The 20,836-nt window shown below is 44.7% G+C and overlaps 5 protein-coding genes across 5 annotated transcripts; 2 read left to right on the plus strand and 3 right to left on the minus strand.

Annotated features, from left to right (window-relative positions):
* Positions 1-813: 813 nt before the first annotated feature.
* GLAREA_02456 (uncharacterized protein) lies at positions 814-2,652 on the minus strand (the record flags this gene model as incomplete). Its single annotated transcript, XM_008087542.1, has 4 exons — positions 814-1,100; positions 1,156-1,560; positions 1,891-2,326; positions 2,599-2,652. 4 exons carry the CDS (start codon positions 2,650-2,652, stop codon positions 814-816), a joined length of 1,182 nt encoding a protein of 393 aa, XP_008085733.1.
* Positions 2,653-5,263: 2,611 nt separating this feature from the next.
* Positions 5,264-6,855, minus strand: GLAREA_02457 (uncharacterized protein; the record flags this gene model as incomplete). The annotated part of the gene is made up of 5 exons (XM_008087543.1): positions 5,264-5,389; positions 5,438-5,525; positions 5,584-5,827; positions 5,874-5,985; positions 6,055-6,855. The coding sequence occupies 5 exons, from the start codon at positions 6,853-6,855 to the stop codon at positions 5,264-5,266; spliced, it is 1,371 nt and encodes a 456-aa protein (XP_008085734.1).
* A 1,769-nt stretch (positions 6,856-8,624) lies between these two features.
* GLAREA_02458 (HSP70 family protein) lies at positions 8,625-11,786 on the minus strand (the record flags this gene model as incomplete). The annotated part of the gene is made up of 9 exons (XM_008087544.1): positions 8,625-8,914; positions 8,971-9,052; positions 9,100-9,629; positions 9,678-9,912; positions 9,984-10,310; positions 10,360-10,441; positions 10,512-10,770; positions 10,818-10,929; positions 10,992-11,786. 9 exons carry the CDS (start codon positions 11,784-11,786, stop codon positions 8,625-8,627), a joined length of 2,712 nt encoding a protein of 903 aa, XP_008085735.1.
* Positions 11,787-13,052: 1,266 nt separating this feature from the next.
* On the plus strand, positions 13,053-14,448 carry GLAREA_02459 (uncharacterized protein; the record flags this gene model as incomplete). Its single annotated transcript, XM_008087545.1, has 4 exons — positions 13,053-13,117; positions 13,165-13,585; positions 13,632-13,938; positions 13,991-14,448. 4 exons carry the CDS (start codon positions 13,053-13,055, stop codon positions 14,446-14,448), a joined length of 1,251 nt encoding a protein of 416 aa, XP_008085736.1.
* Positions 14,449-17,743: 3,295 nt separating this feature from the next.
* On the plus strand, positions 17,744-20,160 carry GLAREA_02460 (Subtilisin-like protein; the record flags this gene model as incomplete). The annotated part of the gene is made up of 8 exons (XM_008087546.1): positions 17,744-17,991; positions 18,039-18,195; positions 18,296-18,602; positions 18,659-18,779; positions 18,832-19,043; positions 19,094-19,899; positions 19,953-20,059; positions 20,115-20,160. The coding sequence occupies 8 exons, from the start codon at positions 17,744-17,746 to the stop codon at positions 20,158-20,160; spliced, it is 2,004 nt and encodes a 667-aa protein (XP_008085737.1).
* Positions 20,161-20,836: the final 676 nt, after the last annotated feature.

Here is a 20,836-nt window from a genome sequence, read left to right on the forward strand (position 1 = left end):
TGATCAAATTTTCTAGAGGCTTTCGCGATATTTCGGTTTACTGTAGGCGGTGTGGGAACTGTAAAGTCCTGTTCTGGGTGCACGCCTTTTAGACAAGCAAAAAATAACGTTTTGTTGAGCGGCACCGGTTTTCTCGATACGATCGTCATCAGGAAAGATAACTTCCCATGGTTATAATCTTTCGTACCTAGGCAGAAGCAGGCGCGTTGTCCTGTAACATCGCTGGCCGTCTTCAAGTAGACGATCTAGAAAAAGCATAGCATGATGTGGAATAGTATCAAGAATTTTAAATATTTATTACTAGAGTTTGTGCATCATTAGCTAAGTTCTTAACTCGCTCTTGAACGCGTCCAGTACTAGTGAAAGGGCACGTGGTGGCTGTTGATGTCGCAAAAGGGCTGCGGACGAAGACGAAGAGGAAAAAGTACGAAGATGAAAGAAGTCGAAGATGAAATGATGATACAGGATACTGAGGGTATATCCTTTGCAAATCAAACTTTAATAATGATGAATACGCCAGCTATATCTATAAAACCCAAGAAACAAAATTGCCAGCGGTATTTCCTTTGCGCGCCATCTTCCGCTGACCAAGAGTAATGTGGATATTTCTATCCGTTTCCAACTCCGGTAGGAAAGACCAAATCAAAGGTCTGGTGGCCAGTACTCTAAACTATGGGTACATCTGTTCCACTCTATGCCTAAGTTCTTAGCCGAGGGTATGTCATTTGCGCCTTAACTCTAGTAATCAAACACAACGTATTTATCTCCTTGCTTTCGAACTCCGTTAGACACGAGTATATCAAGAATAAATCCTCAGTCGTCTACGCCATATAGAGTCTCATCGTAAACCAATTTCGGCATGGCCTGGCCCTCAGGTTGGGACCCCCGCCGGCTATCATGGTCGGTTTCTTGGAGAGGTGTCCGATTTGGCCAATGACTATCAGGCTGTGTGAGCGCCAGGCCTCTCCGCGCATTGGTTGAGTTAAAACATTCAACGTCGCTCTGTTTGCATGTCTGACAGGTTTTAACTCCTGCTAGAACGGTTGGGGTGTAGCGGTCGTCGCAGTCTAGCCTGCGTATGGTGCTGCATGTCGTGCAGACTGTGTGATGAACGTTATTCGGATGAGTTGAAATGGGATATCAGGTCTTGCTTACCTTCGCATTTGGTCGTAAATCGTTGAGCCGGTGGTCGTGAAGTCACGACGGCCAGGTTCGTGGACTTCACGGCGGCTGCTCCGCCAGTCATCACCGCAGCCGAATTGACTGCCATCCATGCATATTCTGACCGGGCATTTGTGAGAGTAGGAACATTACTCTTGGGCTGTCTCGATCTTTTGTGGGCTTGGAGGGCGTTCGATATTAGCGCGTTGTTCGACTGTCTCTTTCGGACAGGGGCGGTGCTTGGGATGTCCTCTTCTCCATCTGTATAAGACGAATCGGGAATACAACTGCTCGGTATATTCTCCCGCTGATGCGCAGCGTTCTTATGAGCGCCGCGGTCTGGAATCTCAAGCCCGTTGACCGTAACCTGTGCTTGACAGATTTGGTGTCTTTCATCTTCTGGGAGGATCAGTGGGCATAAGTTACGCTTCGAAGGCGCTGCTTTACACCTGCATGTTTGACATGTCTTTTGCCCTTCATAGTGGACGTGGGATAAGTCGTATTGTTGGATGAGCTTACAAGTGTTGCAAACTGTTGAGTAAAGGTAAGCTGAAATCATATGGTCGACTAGGAGTCGATGTCCACTTGCCTTCTCCGCAACCCGTTTTGTGCGCAACACTTGACCGTTTGCCCACTTCTACCGGTGAAACCAGGCTTTCAATAGACTACCAAACATTAGTCAAGTCTTGGTCATTTGTATGATTAGTATATTTGCCTTTTGGGGCTTACGGGCGAGCGTCGCCAGACGATGGTTGACATGTGGAAGATGTGTGGAGGTTTCGGTTGCTCGGTGGCCTTGACGCAACGAAACCGTAGTAACAAGACTCGAGGATAAACTGGGCTGGGCTGAGGTTGGGCTGAGACTGACGCTAGAAGCTGCCGTTCCTGTCGGCTCAAACTTTGAATTGCGTGCGTTTCCGCCAAAGCCAAGTGGTGCGTTGCGAGCCTCCCAAGACTGTCCAGATCGTTGCGTCGAAGGGTCGACAACCGAGACGTCCTCAACACGTCCTCGAAAATGACCTTCTAACATATTCCTTGGAATACCATTGGCCGTCGTGCAAGTTGTGTTGTGTGGTTTTCCCCTTCCACGTTCGGGAAGAGTGGAAGAAAATTTGGGATCAACTCGTGTGGGTTTCCAGGAGTAATAGGTGGCAAGGATATAAGACTAATTACAGTAAGTAGAAAGATTTGGGAGGTGGAAATAAAACAAAAGTAAGGGGATGCTTATCTTACTTATTGTCTTTAGAGGTATGCAGTGTCACGAGATATTATGTGGGTAATCGAGTTTGTTTGAAGAATAAAAGCATCTGAGTTAGTTCAGTTAGGTCTAGAATTTTCAAGTAACTCTTTTATATAATATCAATAATGCAATATAACTATTCTGGCCAGTAATCACTCATGTCTTCTGGAGACCTACAGGTCTTTCGGATAACTCACCTCCGGAGAAAGAGACATCGTAGCGGTGAAGACAATGACAACACGAGAACTCATTGGTGGGGTGTAAAACTTTCATCCGGTGCATTCTATCCTGCGGTTCTTCTTTGAGGCTAAACTGAAACCCCAGGGCGACACTGGAATGGGAGGCTTGGACATAAGCTCGTTCATGCACTCTTTCTGGTGTTGGTACCAGAAAAAAATTGTCCTTAAATCAAGCTACATTCGATGAAATGAGCTAAGTCATTCGGGTGATTTTCTCGGCTTCGAAATCACCCTCTTAGTTGAACCCATGTAACCTTGTCTGCTTTTGCGGTGGAAGCGTTCTCCCTGCTCGCTGGACGTCCGAAGGAACGGGATTAATGAAGCACAATTTTGGAAACTGTCTCATTTAATGATTTGATCTTATGAGGGTAACATAATGTCAGGATGTCTGTTAGCTGCCTAAATTTGGGCTCTTTGTGAGATCAAAGCAACTGGTTTGAAGGGTAGGCTAAGGAACGCTAGATTTCCCTGGTCTTTTCTTTTTTTCATTCACGCACTTCATTACAAAACAAGCCAAAGTTCCTTGTCATTTGTTAGTGTTTGCAGTGCAAAGAAAACACATCATACGGTTTTATATTATATCAACCAAGATAATTAGTGGCGTCTGCGCACTTTGTTGATGGAAGCTGTGGCCGCCATCAATGGTGATTGTTTTGGGATAGGTATAGTTTCACTTTACTGCACCGATACAATTTGGAGTGGGACCAGGAAGCTAAAAGCAATTAACCAAAGGCAGCATAAAGCACGTGTACATATTTCAAAGCAATTTACGTACCACAGACCTAGTTACTAAATTGTCTGCTTGCTCAAACATGCTTTCATAAGGGCCTACTAAATTGATAATTCATGTGAGCGACAACGAATAAAGCCGTGACAGAACAATTTCAAGTTATGTACAACTTCTGCCGAGAGAATTATGCAAGCCCGCATAATAATGTTGACTCATTATCGCTTGGAGCTTTTGGCGGGGATGCGGAAAGGAAATCCTACCAACCACTGATGGTGCGTATTATGATATCTTTCATTCTGCGCTTTCCCAACTTTCAATTTTTGTACCCCTATTTTCCACAGGTGCGGTTTTAATCGACCTGCGAGTGTATATACTGAACGGTCGGTGATCTATCAACCGGAAATTTAAAACTCACCTCAAGTTCGCTGACTTTCCTGTCCGTTTGCCAAAAAGAGGAATCGGCATCTTAGCGCTATGTTTCATAATTATACTGAATGTACCATTTGATGGATTATCATTGGGGGGCATTTCCGAGACTTTGAGCGCATGGAGAATGTCAGCGTTGTGACCTTCCGCTGGGGAGGTATGTAGCCTTCCCCGGCCGGCCGCTCCAAATTACTACCAAGTCATATTAGCATGGTTCTGACGTAGACTGGCTTAATATTGTGAGTAATATGTAAGATTTCTTGTGTAACCAACTGGAAGAGAAGGAGTTTTCCACAATCGATAGTGTTATCCGCTGATCCTGTCCCGTAAACATTAACGAAGGCCCGCAGATACGTCAAATACCCTTCCCCGTTATTCCTGCCATTTGTGTTGTTTTTGAAATGGGCTAGACGCCTGATGCTGTAACACAGTAAAATGCAGGGTTTTAATATTTTCGTTTTGTTGGTTGCAAGGCGGCGATGTACGGGAAGCGGGGTTACATGACTTGAACGTAGACTGGATAAATTCAGCTAGCGGTCAATGCATGGTGGTTTTCATCTGCCAGAAATTAACGATATTCGTTAAGTGTCGACATGGATACTCACGAATACTTCGAAGTAAGCTCATGGCGGTCCAGAACTACAGTGCAGGGGTGGATGTGACCAACGTATCCAGTATTATGCGGGCTATGGAATCTTGACTCCTAATTATTTCTCTCAGTCCTGAGGTTTCGGAGGAAGCCACTTTAATCGATGATCCGCCAGTATGGTAACACGTCTGCAGCACATCCAGCTTAGATGATTTGACAAGGCGACGGTGTTCGAGTCATCCAAGGGTTTGTCATAACTGTGGCATAATGTAATACTACCTATGTATCTCAAATGTGCCAGTACCCAACGTGACGCAGCCTACGAAGAATGAATTTCAAGTTCTCCGGAGGGTAGCACAGAAAAACTTAGCAATATTCTTCATCTATCTGCTATAACTTTCCAGTTGGTCTTTTTGCGCACATCAGTTGAGATGAAGAGATTGAAAGTCTTGTAGCCGCTCTGTAGATATAAGACCATAATTAAGCCACCGGCATCACAGAATACTCCCTGCGAACACCTTCCCCCACTATATCAGAGTATGTCAAACTCGATTTCAATATAAACACGTCTCTGTGGACTAGACAAAAGTAATATAACGCCCAATTACCATCTTTGAATTTAAAGATACCTAATCTATGACAAAGAGAAAGCCCCCGCCAAACATGATTTCGTAAGCAGTGACATCTCATGTGTCGTAACGATCGTTGTTGATAGAGTTCCATGTATTCCATTTTCTTACCCTTTTCGAAGCTGGGTTCCGCGATACCTAAGCTCATACCAGGCTATCAGATTTTTGTTTCAGCGTAACTTTTCGTAACCTCAAAATTCCGGACAAATCTTTCTTCGGGCTTCATTCGCTCTAGAATTGCACCCTGTATTACATCCCACTTCCCGCACCGGCTGTGGAAAAGTTTGACGGGGTATTCATTGTGAGCAGACCTTTCTTCAATCGTTCTTGTAGATATCGCGAATTTCCACCAAACTGCCCTAAAAAAACCACAGCCTAATAAAACATCAGGCCGTGCAATGAGATAAAACAGGGACTTCTTACTTTGAGCTGAGGGTAATCTACAACTGTGGCCAAAATCTGCTGTTCTAACTGATGGATGATGGGATCAAAACAGCGCTCCAACTCAATCCTGGTTTGATTTGTGATTAGTGCAACTTCAGAAATACTAGTCAAAGGGATAATAATACCAATCTACTTCAATAACGTGCTTTTTGAAACCTTTCTCGGGATTTGCTCTGAGACCAGTGACCCGTTCCCTGGAAAGCTTATCATTTGTAGCGTGTCGTCCAACCCATTGCTTCTTCTCTTCGACTCTGCGTACTATCTTCTCAATCGCCCAATGTATGTTTCCGGGGAAGTCTGTACTTGTAATTCGTTTCTCGAGGAGCGTTCGGAAGTGGTTATCAACTGCATCACCCGAGAACGGTAGAGCTAAATTCAAATTAGTTACGACATTTCGCTAAATTCGAATGCCTACATAAAGTCGGTCCCAACTGGTCTACCCTCACTGGACTCGTTGCTATAAGTCGAAGGACGGTGATGCACGCAGTCTCAGCCCCAACATCAAAAGCTGAAAATACATCGTTGATCTTCGAGTATTTCAGAGTTAGTCATGTTTTCGGTAAAGGCTAGGGAATCAAGGAATTGACTTAACTTACCTCTGTCTCACTTGCGTTTTCGTTCAAGCTTTGCTTTATCTCCGCACGACGGGGATCGGTCGGGCCAGTCTCATAAAAAACGGTTTGTCTCAGGAACTGACGAACCCCTGATAAGGTATCCGAAATAGTGAGTACATCTTCGATGCCAAATGTTTGAACGTTAATGTTATTCCGCGCTAAAGACGTCTCTGAAGATTTGGACACAGCGTGTGCAACACTAGAATGTAGAGCTTCACTCCACTCACTGGGCAAGCAGAATCCTACTTCAACATTTATAGGTTGCGAAAAGTAGCCCCAAGGCGTGTACTCTAGAACAGCACTTCCCAGTATATGGGAGATAACTTCTGTCAGAAGATCTTTGAAGACATCGATCGCTTTCTTTTCTAAAACGTCTTCTAGAATCTTCTTTGCCTGAACCAGATGTGGCAGGTGAGAAACTTTGTCCACGTCGTGAACTTCTCTGAGGTCTTTGAGAAGGGACTTGATGTGTTCAACGACCAAGACGTCGTCAAAGTCGTCACCTGAATTTGTGTCCTTGAGATACTCTTCAGCCCCAAAACCCCAGTGTAGCTGGCGCTTGGTCGCCTTAGAGTATATTTGAACGCATGGTACGCAGACATGTCCTGGATTGACACCAATGGGTGAATCTGGCCATTCGTCCAGGGCTGTTGGTTCGTTTATTTGGTAACGAACTCTATTTCCCAAGTTGTCAAATATATCGCGCACGATGGCATAACTTGCTGTCATAGAGCTCGTTCCTGGGTCGATAACAATTATAAGCGTGTACCGCGGTTCCAACATATAGAAGGTCCAGCTGAACGTATCTTCTAAATCATTAGTCGTTCGCTCGACATAACGTCATTCAGGGCAAATACCGGGAAAATAAAGTATCTATCTGCGAATTGTGGCCAGAGGATGAATACTGGAAGACTTTGTTGGACGGGTTGACTTTCGAGGCTTATGGAAGATCGAGACTCAGGTATTAGTAGCACACAAGATACACTATCCACCAGGTAAGCTACTGCGATTTCTTTACGCCACCAAAGATATGTCATGTGAGAAGGGGGAACGGGCGGAGAATGCAGCGATGGATGCTAAATTGATATAAACACGGTCAGTCAGTACTTTCAGAGTATTGAGGTTGGCTTTTTCGGGGGGTGGGGGCAAGTCTTTGACGGTTCGGTGTGCGTCCGTATCCATGTCGACACCCCCCAGAAAAGGACATTTCCAAATGGAAAAGGCAATGATTGCCACCAGTGAGACCGACAGGGAGTACACAAATAGAGCCGGGGCTATCTCTTCCATAACCCTGTTGTTGAGCGCGGGAAAGGTGAGAAGCTGTTCAAAGCCATCGATTAGGTGATCGCGTTGCCTCACTTAGATAGCCATCGCTAGTCGCAGTGTCGACGCGACACAAAGGTAAACCCCCGGAACTTCGGGCCTCTGATAGAGGCATTGCATGACTTGTTCCGTCCAGTGATATGTGAAGACATTTCGAATCTTCCGATTGTTTACCTGTCCTCGCAATTGTTATCGCGCTCACAGACCCCTGTTCCGTAAGCTGTCAATCTATAGGCGGCGATCCCGCAGTCACTTCGGCCAATGGTACAAAACAGGGAATTCGATGAAATTTATTATTGTGTGAAGACTAACGGGATAATATGTTTAGCTTAACACAGTCCCTAGTCAGGCCCGTGCCTAGTGCAGACGTCGACTAAGGTAAGCCCCATAAAGTTGTTTTTAGGGCGTTCGCGTTAGACAGCCTTAGGTTGGTTTTCGTTGTCTTTTGAGCTCTGTGCATATGTCTTTCCTGGAGCCGGGGAGGATCCAGATTCAGGCCGCCTTAAGATGCGGAAGGGATTTCGTTACACAAGTTTTGGGCGAAGCACCGTAGCCTGTCATCCACGCAGTTTTAATGACTTTCAGACCTCATCTCTTCCCATGAAAATTGAATTCAATAAAGCCAATGCTGACAGGCATCTCAGATCAACCCGACTTATTCATGACGGGGTTTCTTAGATTACTCGAGTATGTCGGGTAAATAATCTGCAAGGTGGTATCAGGCTTTTCCCTCACGACTCTCGACCTTTGCCTTCCTGCCTCGCGGTGTACGGCTCAATTCTCGACAGTACTGTAGCTAAATCTTTTAGAATTTATATGCTGACAACCACTTGTCAGGTTGACCGACCGCCAGCTTTTATCCAAGAAAAGAGATTCTGTTGGATTCATTGAACACTCGGCCCTTTAAAGTCGTCATTACCTTCGAAGCTTTTCATCCTTGTTCGCAGTTTTTCACAGATGCACCATGGCAGGAGATTCTCGCACTTGTACAGGCTGTCTCGGGCAGGTTACAAAATGCGAGAAAAGGGCACAAAACCCGTGTACACAATGCGCCGATAAAGGCAAGCTGCAAATGGAAAATGGTATGGATTCTTCAGCCTGAGATAATGAACTCAATGGTATTACAGAACGCAATGCGAATACACAAACAATTATTCTACAATGTTCAGCTTTTTGGTAGCGTATGTACACGTCTGATTACAGGACTTGTATCTGCCATTGCAAACGTTCTACTCGTACGTGAATGCCTTCTTAGCTCGCCGGACTCTTTTTGCCGCCTGTCGCTTTTCTGGTTCCAAACAAGCGCCTTTGCGCTTGCTGCGCAAATATTCCTGCTGCTTGTCGCTGCTTCTGTTATCAACCGTGATGGTGGTTTCCGTAAGTCGAGCGACTGTGGTGGAGTTGAGACAATCTATTCCACGGTATAAACAATTTTGGCAGCTTTTTTCTCCTGGCCAATTAGTTTGCGTGTAAGCCATATCACATTTTACTAGTAACCGTCGTGCACATGTCTCACATTCTACGCGTAAGTGGTAAGGTCAGCATATTGGCCAATTGGATAGTGAGTGTGCTTACCTTCCATGATTGTCTCAGACAGCAGCGTAAGCGCAGGAGATGTGCTGAGGATTTGAGAACAGCCAGGTGTAGAAACGGAAAACTGTGTTATAGTTAGCAATGGCAGAGGTGAATGGCTTTGGAACATACATCTTGTTGTGGCCGCGTTTGTGTGCTGATTGTCTTACCAGAATACGACAAATCAATAGGTGGATGATCAATATGAAACTCTTCATGGAATGGGTTGGTTCTTGGAACAAGAGCAGATGTTGTTGGCTTCGAAAAAGTTGGTTCTTGTAGGCTGTATGCCAGAGGTCGAGCTTTTTCGGTAAACTCAATATCTTTGTCCAATGCTACAGATCGAGATTCCTTGGATGGTAATGACATCGAGAAAAGGTTCGAACTGGCCGAAACTTGCACCCCAAGTTGTGTTGTAGGTTGACCTATGGAGTAATGAAATTTCGGTCGATAACTAATTTTAAGTTGAACCTCGGTAATTTCCCAAATAAGATCATGTGGCAAGACGTAATGCAGACGTCTTTTCGCGCGACCGCCGTGCCATCGCGGGAAGTATTCCCGTTTCATGTCACTAACAACGTATGGACCTTGTTCAACGCCGTTTTTGTCAATCTTTTGTGACATTCCGAGATCCCACTTGAACGGCAGCTGCTGAACTTCTACTAATTTATTGTCAGGGTGGTTTATCAGACATAGAGCCTAAGACTCACCCTTATGTCCACGTTGATCAAATAGCTTGTTCTGGTCGTGATCCTTAGTCCACAATGTAAATTGCTTTTTGGTTTGATTTCCGGTACAACTTTCTGGATCGTCTGTTGGTGCTGGAAGCGTTTCTTCGGATACGACCATGACATCTAGTATCTCTATGTCGTCCTTCGCTTTCCACGAAGACAGCCTTTCCGCGTCAGGGCCCCGATCAAAAACCGAGTCTGTAATTGTACTTCCCTGGTTACACCGTTTAGGATTGGAAAAGGTGTGGCATGAAAAATGGAAGAACAGATTGTTTCTTTACTCACCGAAGGAACTACCCAATCAATGACCAAAAAGTATCTTCCAGTATCCTGAACTTCCAAAATTCCAAATTCATCCACATTCTTGTCACCAAATAATGTTCGAGTGTTTTTTTCTGTCATAGCCAGCAAAATTCCGTAACTTTTTAGGGCTACAGAATTCCTGATAAACTTTTCCTGCAGCTTAGCACGCTGGCTCATCGCCCCCAGAACAACATCCTCTTTGCCGCGCGGACTATGGAATATTCTGACCCGACTCTTGAGTGGACCGGCTTGCAACCTTTTTCGCAGATATTGGGAGCCACCGCCAAATTGCCCTTGAAAAATCACTGCCTAAGCTATTATTAGTGTTAGGGTTCCCGTCAAAATAGGATGTACTCACTTTCACACCAAGGGAAAGCTTCTTCTCGACTTCTTTCTCAATTAACGCGACAACTGGGTCAAAACATTGTTCGAATATCATTCTAACAGGAAGTAAGAGGAAAGATCAGTCACCATCTGGGTCGGCGATTATCTAAACTTGTGTGGACTTACCGATGAACAATCAAGATATCCTTCAAGAAGCCCTTTTCAGGATTGGCTTTGAGACCCGTGATGCTTTTCCTCCAGGTTTTCCAAGGGCGACCGGTCTCTTCTCCTACAGAAACCTTCTTGCTTCTGAAGGCGCGGACAAGATCTTTTATAGTCCATGAAAGGTTGCCTGTGAAATCGCTAGATAAGTCATCCTCTGTGACGTTCTCGCTGAGCCACTGTTCAAAAAGACCATCAACCGCATCGCCGGAAATTGGAAGAGCTACGTGGGCGTCAGTGTTATATTTCCGGAGGATAAGATCAACTTACATAGTGTCCCACCCAGCTGGTCTACCCTCAGCGGATTGGTGGCTATAAGGCGAAGAGTGGTGATGCATGCAGTTCCTGCACCAATATCAACGGCCAAAATGATATCGTTCTCCTGCAGAAATTCAATTAGTACTGTGCGTTTGGGATGTTTTAATAGCTGGCACAATGACTCACACAGATGGCTTTGGCGTTGAAAGCAGTAACAGTGACCTCTGGTGCATAGGTCTCGGTCATCTTTGGAAACAGCTTATACAACCACTCTCGTATTCCCGATAAAGTTTCTGAAACCGTATAAACATCCTGGAGACCGAAATTATCAACTCGTACTTGGCACTTCTCCATTGACTTTTGCATAGCGTTGGCAGCAAGCTTGGCGACTCTTGTATGTAAAGCACCGCTCCAACCTCCCGGAAAGCATATTACAAACTCGACGTGTATTGACTGTGAGAAAAACGAGCGCGCCGCATGTTCAAGGATCGCCCTTTCAAATATGTGAGATAATGTTACTGTCAAGAACTCTTCAAAAATATCGTCGGGAGTCTTGCCGAGGACTTGTGTGATCAGATTTCTTGTTTCCCTGTGACGTGGAAGCGAACTGACGCGGTCCAGCTCCGTTGCATCTTCTGGCTGCTGCAACACAATCTTGACATTCTCGATCACGACCTCCTCAAGTCGATTCATGACCGTTTCTTCCTCTTCCAAATATGTTTGGGCGGCAAAGCCCCAGTGTAATAGCTCTTTCGACACTTTACTGAAGACCAGGGTGGTAGGAAGGTAGATAGCTCCAGGACTGCTAGAGCTGGGCCAGTTGTCAACAAGACTCTCTTGAATGACCTCGCGTTCGAGCTGGCCTTGATCATTGAAGCTGTCGTAAGCAATAGCGTAGCGTGCGGACAGTGTGCTTGTTCCTGGGTCGATAGCAATGATGAGGACGGGTCTCGTAGTCTTTGTTTTGGATCGAGAAGCCATGGCTTAACTGCACAGTAAGTCAGTCCCGAAAGCAGGATGATTCAGATTTCGTGTTTCGACATCTATAATTCTTTATAGTGATCAGGAGGCAGAGACAAGAATATATCTGTGATTGATGATGACTAGATACCTGTATACGTGTCGCAGAGTCGGAGTGTAGAAGTCGATTTTAGGGTGCCCATTCGTGTTGCTATGGAGAAGAGACCAATGCAGACCCTTGAACGAATCTGTTTTATTCGCAACTGTATGAGCCAAGTTTAGTGGTGATTGCTGCACGATGGAGACCACATAAAAGTACTAGTTGTAAATACACGTAGTCACTTAACAGGCGTTATAATTCCTGAGAACTTGGGCGAGTATCCTCGGACAGTAACGATATAATGTGCCATGTGAAATTTATTTACAAGGGTGGGTTTTTAGGGGCATATGATGTACATTGAGTGGTAACCTTGTTGTTAGAGGAAGATCGCCATAACGGGAGTCTGCATTTTGAACGGAGGCGACCCGCATGGGAACTAGGAGAGGTGTTTCCAATGGAGCCGCTTTAATGACTGCGGTACAGCCGACACGTTATTTCCAAACGCTCCGAAGCTATGCCTTGAATTTGGCTGGTAGTTGTGGTCGGACCCCGTTCACATCGTTACACACGGAACAGGCTGTAATGTGCCCCGGCTCAAAAAGGAACTTACCAACATATGGGCGTCCAATCGGACTGTTATAATCTTTTTCAGTAGATTAAAGAGTCACATCGCATCCTTGTCTGTGACTCAAACATTGCTTTTTCACTCTTGATTTGTGTTTTGTTCATTCTCTCGCGGTAAGCATAAGCGGCCGATTCAGTTCTGGATTATGGCTAATCTTACCTCAATCTAGTATCAGCCTGTCTCCCGATGTGCTGCTATGACCGCGATTTCCGACGCCCTTCTTGATAGCCTCTGTACGCCAGCGTTGTAATAGTATTCATTACATTGTGTGCTCAACACCAGCACTTTGTCTCTACATAATATCATGTCGAATAACTGTAAGGGCTGTCTCGGGAAAGTTGAAAAATGCCGAAGCAATGGAAGTAAAGAATGTTCCCAGTGTCAGCTGAAAGGGATAGACTGTATCAAACTCACAGAGGAAGAGAAACTGGAGTCCATGAAGCAAAGATGCCAAATGTGCTCGAAGGAGGGTAGGGTATGCCGTCCATCTGCTGATGGAATTCGATATCCATGTGGAAATTGTATCGAGCGAAGAAAGAATGCAGGGTGCGTACCACCACAAATGCAGACCAATTTGAAGCGAAAAGTAGACAGCGATACCTCGAAGATCTGTGTATTAAAAGTTCGGTAGGTAACAACAGCGAAAACTTCTTTCTCTAGCTCATACTCTTTAGTTCGATCGATACTTCCACATCCAAGAAGCGCTGCCCGACTCCGAAATCCCTTGGAAATTATGACAAGAAATGGTCAAACCAAGAGTCTGAGCTATTCCCAGACAATGGGCGTTTTCTGATGACAGGCAGTGATGGAACAAGGTCTTCATCTGACTTAACTCGCCGAGCGTCTACCTCCGAATTTAACAATGGTTCAAGTTATTGTCAACAATACGCCTCGGCCTTGGAAAACCCATCAACTACACGCTTCGACCCGAGACTCGAAGATAATAATACCACCAACTATCAACGACCAAGCAATATTCGGTTCAGCGGATGCGAAGAAGATAGAGTACAAAGATTGTTCGTTTCGTTACACGATTCTCTATTTGAATTTGAGACAGTAGTCAGAGAGGATATCAATAAGGCTCAACAAAAAGGTGTAAGTAAGTTCAACGAACAGCGACTTGGCGCTGATTATCTTGCAGAATGACCATCCATCTCCCGATAATGTCAAGGAACAGCAATCAGAATTAGTTGCGGCGATCCAACGGATTATGCTTCAGGATGAACTCCCCACATCGTCTGCCCTCGAAGACCTTTTGAAGGTGACTTGGACCGATAGCCAATCTGTCGAAAATCAACTGCAAGGGATCTCATTGTCATTACTGCATGCAAGTCTTGTGTCGTCATATGTTTTCCATTTTGTTCAAAATAGGGATGTCTTCAATAAGCAACCCTGCGTGGCGGCAATGAAAGTAGGATTTGAAGTTTGCCGGCGATTGGCAGACGATCGTAAGTAGTCACAGGAGGAAAAAGTACATTATAGCCTACTAATATGCTCCAGGATATTATGGTCACGGCTATGAAGCACTGAGAGAATTTCAGTTGGAACTTTTGCACAACAAGGTTTGGAAAGAAGAGCTGTTCGAAGCCAGCCGCGAGAAGTTCTCTCGGGACCTCCTAAAGTTTATCGAGCCTCTCACGAAAATCTTCCGAGTCACCGAATGTCCGCTCGCAGAACTAAGGGGTACCATTGTCGATTCGGCCCTGGAGCTGTGGTCATACCTGCAATGTCTCAGAGGAAATCTTGAGCTGATCATACCATCAAGAGGCGATATCTTCAACCCGAAAGAACATGACGTTGTGGATGCGTATTCTTCTCGCATGGAGCCCTGGAAAGCCACCAACAAGAAGGTTTTTCTGGTCAGGTCTCCGGGTCTTCGATGGTGGCCCGAAATCAGTGGTTGCGGGAAGCCGGTGGTGGCCTTAGTTCTGAAGGCCAGAGTAATATTTGATTTGTAGCAAGAGGGGATCAGGTCGTGAAGAGCTCAGAATCATCAAGACATGAATAAGTACCCCAGAAATAATTTTACCATTTACCTCTATTTAATATGCTGAGACTATTCGAACTACATGTATCCATGCGTCCACTTCTGTACTTTACTTTTTAGTTAGTTAAGGGTATGCGTACTTCTAGATAGTGTTCAAAATGTTAAATTCTCTGTCAAGGTTACAATGGTGCAGTAAGAATAAAGCTGATTTAGCATCCTTCGTGACTCACAGGGATAGACTTCAAAATTATATCTTTCCCCTGTGAGTGTATATTTGGCTTATCTTTTATCAAGTTGGCATGATTAAGACGAGTTCGAAAATTTTACTGAATATCAAGTTTCAGAACATTGTTCCTTACATTTTTAGTATTTTGATGGGTTCGTCCAAACAATCCAGTACCTCGGATGAGATGTGCGTTATTTATTTCTTCATGGGAACTTCTAGTACAGAGTTTGAAGGACGACATGACAGTATACCACTTTACTGCTCTCTATAGACAATGTTGATATGACTTGTCTTTAGGTGGCAAAGTCTTAGTATCAGTGTATTGTAGGATTACTGAATCTACTCAAACTATTCATGAGTTATTATAAGTTGGATTGAGTTGAGTTGAGTTGTGTCAAGTTAGAAGCTAGACCTTCACTAGCCGTATTATGTTCTCTGGTGAGAAATATGCTTCCCGAGATGATTCAACAGCAGATTGCTCACAATGTCTCTATTTACCAATTCTCACCCTAGGCAACAAACGTCGCATGTGACCAAGCTCCCTAAGCATATCCGCTCTACTGGCGTACGGGGAGATTGACTTGAAATCGCCGAAATGCTGATGAATAGCTTATGGACTCATATCCATCATCTCAGTTAAGGACAGCGATTCCTCCAGTTGTGCATAATCTGGTTTGGGGATGCGAAGTACTTGTGTTAACCTGGTCATTCTTTTTCACACTCGTATCTGAGTAACAAGTTTTTGTTTTGAATTGAATAGGTAGTTTGATTGAATTTGAAGTCCTTCAGCAACAATTTGACACTAAGAGAACATTAGCTTTCTAGAGTACGGTTTATCCCTCATCCCTCTCTATATGTTTCAACAAACGAGCCCTTCTATAAGACTAGACTCGAAGAAGAGAGCGCCTTATATTAAAGCTCAAGTTGTGTTCTACTACATTTCCGTAACTTCACAGTTAGTTTACTTTAAAAAGAGAATTAAGAAGAATTATAGTATATAATTCGGGGCTAAGCCGGGTATATAACGAATAAAGTTATAAGACTAAGAGAGCTAAAGTAGTAAGTATAGAGAAGGAGCTAAACACTGTTCTTACTTAGTCTAAAGAGTAGGAAAACTATCTATAGGATATATATTATATCTATTATATTAACTATACTAACTACTTTAACTACTTTAACTACTTAAATAGTAGAAACATAGATATATATATTAGTTATAGTCTAAGGCAGTGCGTCTATCGTCGTGTCGAGCACGAAGGCAGCTATTCTTTAAGTAGCTTATACCTATACTAACAGCAATTAGATTGCCGACTCCCACAGTCTTGTTTTAACACTTTGACTTACACTCTTGAAATCTTCAATACAATATTAGGTGATATATGTTCTGCTACTATAATAAGTCTTGAAGAGTACTCTGCGAGTCGACGAATTCGGTTCGGCGAGACTTTGAGCGAATTAATTGAATTAATTTGATCACATTAGATTAATCGGATACGCCCGGTCAATGAGAATGCTTGCGTTAACAGCGTTAACAGGGCCGATCTCAGTAAGCCGAAGGACTCGACCGATTTCACTCAAGAATCGGTGAAAATGTCTGTCTCAACAACCGCATATAAGCAGCCGAGGGTGAAGTCTCCCAACATATGGCTCTATCAGAGAATATTTATAAGGCTTGTCAAAAGAATAAATTTCAGGGAGCGTCTTTGTCTTATCGCGAAATCAGCTACAGAAGACCAAAAAATGGTCGGACGTATTCGATGATGTTCAATTTGGATTGGGGAAGCGATAGATACGTCATGACGTTGCGTGGGAACCGAACATCGCCCGGCTGAGACAATCGGTTGCAAGGCTAAATTCAACCTTTGACACGAGACGATATTTCTGTAATCGAAATCTTGGAAAGAAAATTGCTGCCTTTAAATATCGATATTTTGAGCTCGGGGCTCAGTTTAGGTGCTGTTTCGAGGGGGGTGAGTGATATCACGTGACGCAGATTTATGCTGCTTTGGGGATGATGCAAGAACGGCATCCCACTATTGTTAATGAATAGGGGCTTCGGTCTATGGTGCCGTGCATTGAGGGTCTGGCTGGAAACTTAAGTTCGGCTGTTAACGTCGAGAAATAGAGAGTAAAAGTCGGTTTTATAAATAAGTTATTCGATCGCGGGGCGCGGGGTTCTACTTTTCGCCTAAGAAATATAGCGAAAATAAGGTTAAGCAAAAACAAAATAAGGCCGAAAGAACTTTTTATTTTTAAAGTAAATCGTCCTTTAATAGTATTTCTCGACGACGAATTACTTTTATTTAATTATCTTAAGATAATATAAAAGATCGAAATCTATTCTATATCCTTATACTATCCCTACTAAGTCAAAAGGTCGTGTTTTATTACTAAACCTATCGATATTACTTTACTTCTATTTTCGTGTTCCTCGGATAAGAGTTTTGAGCCAGACCTGGCACCATATCGGTCATGAAATTCAGTGAGCATTATCGATGAACGAGACCACTTGCCTTCAGTATTTTCCTCAGCAAAGGAACAAACCGCCCGTCGGTCACCCGATCAACATTATTAGCACGTAAACAGTCAGCGCCAACGATGCATCCATTCTCAAGAGCTGCATGAACTGGTCCCATACATTGCCCAATGAGTATCCTTAGTCGGAGCCGGACACAGCTTAAACCTCCAGATGCGAAGATTGGCAGTCACCAAAATGCAGAAGTACTTAGAGGTACCTGAATAGTACCCGAGCACAACAGCAGTTCCCCTATCTATTGGCGGGGTTGATATCACTGTGAGATTCGACCAGGTACATTACAGCAACAACATGCAGCGCCAAGCCGAAAGGAGAAGGTCCCACATCGGAAATAAAATGTGCCTCAAAGCTTGACCGTTCTTGGCAGGTCTGTTTGCTCCTCGGTATCGAATTGCATCTTTCGGGTAGCATGGCAATGCAGCTTATCGTGAAAATGGGTGCAATAAATAGGAGGACTTGTCCCATTCAATGCATGCCCAGCTTTGCCCAGGAAAACCAAGCACTATGTTGTTTCCCCTTACCTTCGTCCTGGCCAGCGCCGGTCTCCTTGGAGAAGTTCTCGGCAGTCCTCTTGCCCCTGGATTGAGGAAGCGAGTGCCTCCCGTCGGACACAAGCTCCATGAACGGCATCTACCCGATTTGTCCAAATCATGGGTCAAAAAGTCCAAAGTTCACGAAAGTCAGGTCTTGCCAATGAGAATTGGCTTGAAGCAAAGGAATTTGCAGGCTGGCCATGACAAACTTATGGAATTGTATGTTATGGCATGTAATTTGCGAGCTTCACTAACTTTACTGATAGGTCAACTCCTGGAAGCGGCAGCTATGGAAAGCACATGACGCCTGAAGAAGTCATTGACTTTTTTGCACCCCATGAGGACAGTACCGATGCTGTTTTGCAATGGCTCCAACAGGCAGGAATTTCTGGAGAGAGAGTTGCTGTTTCTGTCAATAAGCAGGTATGGTTCTAATAATTCTTTTATCGCTTTTTAAACGAATCCTCCCACCCACCAATTTGCATGTCCTGAGTTGATAACTATTCTGACACTGTTATTACAGTGGGTTCAATTCGATGCCACAGCTGCAGAGGCCGAAGAGTTGCTCGTGGCAGATTTCTTCGTCTGGCAACACACCTCTGGCAAGCATGACATTTCTACCGAGGAATATCACGTTCCAGCACATATCCAAGAGCACATCGACTACGTGACTCCTGGCTCAAGACTACGACAGAGGAACTTGAAGATGGATTCTGTCAACAAACGGTCAACCGCAGAACGGCCACAGCCTTTTATCACCCAGTTGCCAGCGTTTCCTCACCCAAATTCTGGTACCTGCGATAAATACGTCACAGCTGAGTGTACAAGAGGTATTGTCTTCCCGACAGACCTTTTCGTTGTGTCGTAATAACAATATACTTTCTAGCACAATACAATATCCCAAACACCACGACAGCTGCACCCGGGAACGAGCTGGGTATCTTCGAGTCGATTGATGTTCACTACAGCAGACATGATCTCGATATCTTCTTCAGCACACTTTACCCGTAAGTAATTCCCAAATCTTTCAATTTTTTGAACGCATACTTACCAACTTAGCAACATTCCTAACGGTACCTACCCAATTGAGCGATTAGTTGATGGTGCCATCGGTGCAGTCGAGGATTCGCCAACGCCAGTGCCAATTGATCTCGAAGCTCCATTGGACTTTGATTCATCTTGGCCACTCATCTACCCCCAAAAGGTTGTCCTTTTCCAAGAGGATGACGAATACTATGAGTCCCATGGAAACTACAACGGTTTCTGGAACAGTACGTATAGTCGTGAACTAAACTTCAAACCTCTTACTGACACCATGCAGCTTTCCTCGATGCAATTGACGGAAGTTACTGCACGTACAGCGCTTTTGGTGAGACAGGCGACTGCACAAAACCAGAATGTCTTGACCCACAATACCCCGACCCAAACCCAGGTGGGTACAAGGGTCAACTCCAATGCGGTGTCTACAAGCCCACCAACGTTATTTCCATCTCATATGGAGACGGCGAGGCATACCTTCCAGACTACTACATGAAGCGTCAATGCAACGAGTGGATGAAGCTCGCACTTCAGGGTGTCACCACTGTCATGTCATCAGGTGACTCCGGTGTCGGTGGTGCTACCTGCAACGGCGACTCCGGCAAAATCTTCGAGGTTGACTTTGCAAGCTCCTGCCCATATGTCCTTTCCGTAGGCAGCACCGAGTGGGATCGCTTTGACAGCACAATCGCTCCAGTCCCAGGAGAGAAGCTGAATGAGGTCGCCACCAAGCGATTCCCCAGCGGTGGTGGTTTCTCAAATGTGTTCGGTATCCCAAGCTACCAACGTACTGCCGTTGACGCTTACTTTGATCAAGTCGAGAAGAAGCTCGGTTTCGATGGGTACCATCATTATGTCGTCGATGGTAACTTCTCTAGCGTCACGGGTGGTATCTACCATCATGGTGGACGAGCCTATCCGGACGTCGGAGCTGTAGGAGATCGCCAATTGGTCTACTCTGACCCATCTTGGTGGTTGGTCGGAGGAACATCTCTCTCTGCACCAGTATGGGGCGCTGTCCTGACGCTTGTCAATGAGAAGCGTATTGCTGCTGGCAAGAGTACTGTTGGGTTTATTCATCCTGTCTTGGTAAGATTATACATGCCCTACAACATTACATCTCGCTAACACTTCATTCATAGTACGCACACCCAGAAGCCTTCAACGATATCACCGTCGGTAGCAACCCTGGTTGTGGCTCGCCCGGTTTCATTGCCGCGAAGGGTTGGGATCCAGTCACTGGACTTGGGTAAGTCATTTCCTCTTCTACCGTATGTATAAAAGAATATACTGACACTTACTAGGTCTCCAAACTTCCCAAAGCTTCTAGAAGTCTTGATGGCAATCTAGATGAAGAGACATGGTGTTTAGTCAGCGAAGTAAAACATCTTGAAGGCTACGAACGTAGTGCCGTAATTTAAATTTAAATCACTGCACTGTTTAAATCACGTCGCTTCCACCTGTTAAGTACTGTTTATTAATAAAATTTCTCGAAGGTAGGCCTTGTGAATTCCTACAGAAAATGATCTCTGAACTCATTGTTATGATACGCGGTCTCTCGACGTTTGGGTATAAACTTCGTCGCTCGCTCTGTAACAGGTTCTATCGCTTAGTTTATCTCAAGTGGCGGTAAGATTTATTCAAGTAAAAAGTAAAGCTACTCGTGCTGCCGATCGAGTAATCTACTGCCGATCGAGCAACATGTGGGTAAGTACCCCTGCCCATATTTAATCAATCTTCGCGGGCTTCACCTATAACATATGTAAGCAACATTTACTCCGAAGGATCCTATGCGCTCTCAATCTCTGTTGGCCCACCTAACTCCGCCCGTGATACTATCGCCCTTGAGGTGTTTCTCGTCGCTTCTCAGATTCAAGCTTCAACCTGGTGTTAGTCTAGTAAAACTTTCTTTATTCATGTCTTCCTTTGTTTACTGTTCTGATTCTAGGTTCTGTGGGCGACCCGGCGAGGAAAGGCCCTCGATTAAGTTGCATTGTGAAGAACTGAACCGAGGGTAATTGTGACA

The sequence above is a fragment of the Glarea lozoyensis genome (assembly GCF_000409485.1).
Source record: "Glarea lozoyensis ATCC 20868 chromosome Unknown GLAREA6, whole genome shotgun sequence".
Classification (NCBI taxonomy): domain Eukaryota; kingdom Fungi; phylum Ascomycota; class Leotiomycetes; order Helotiales; family Helotiaceae; genus Glarea; species Glarea lozoyensis.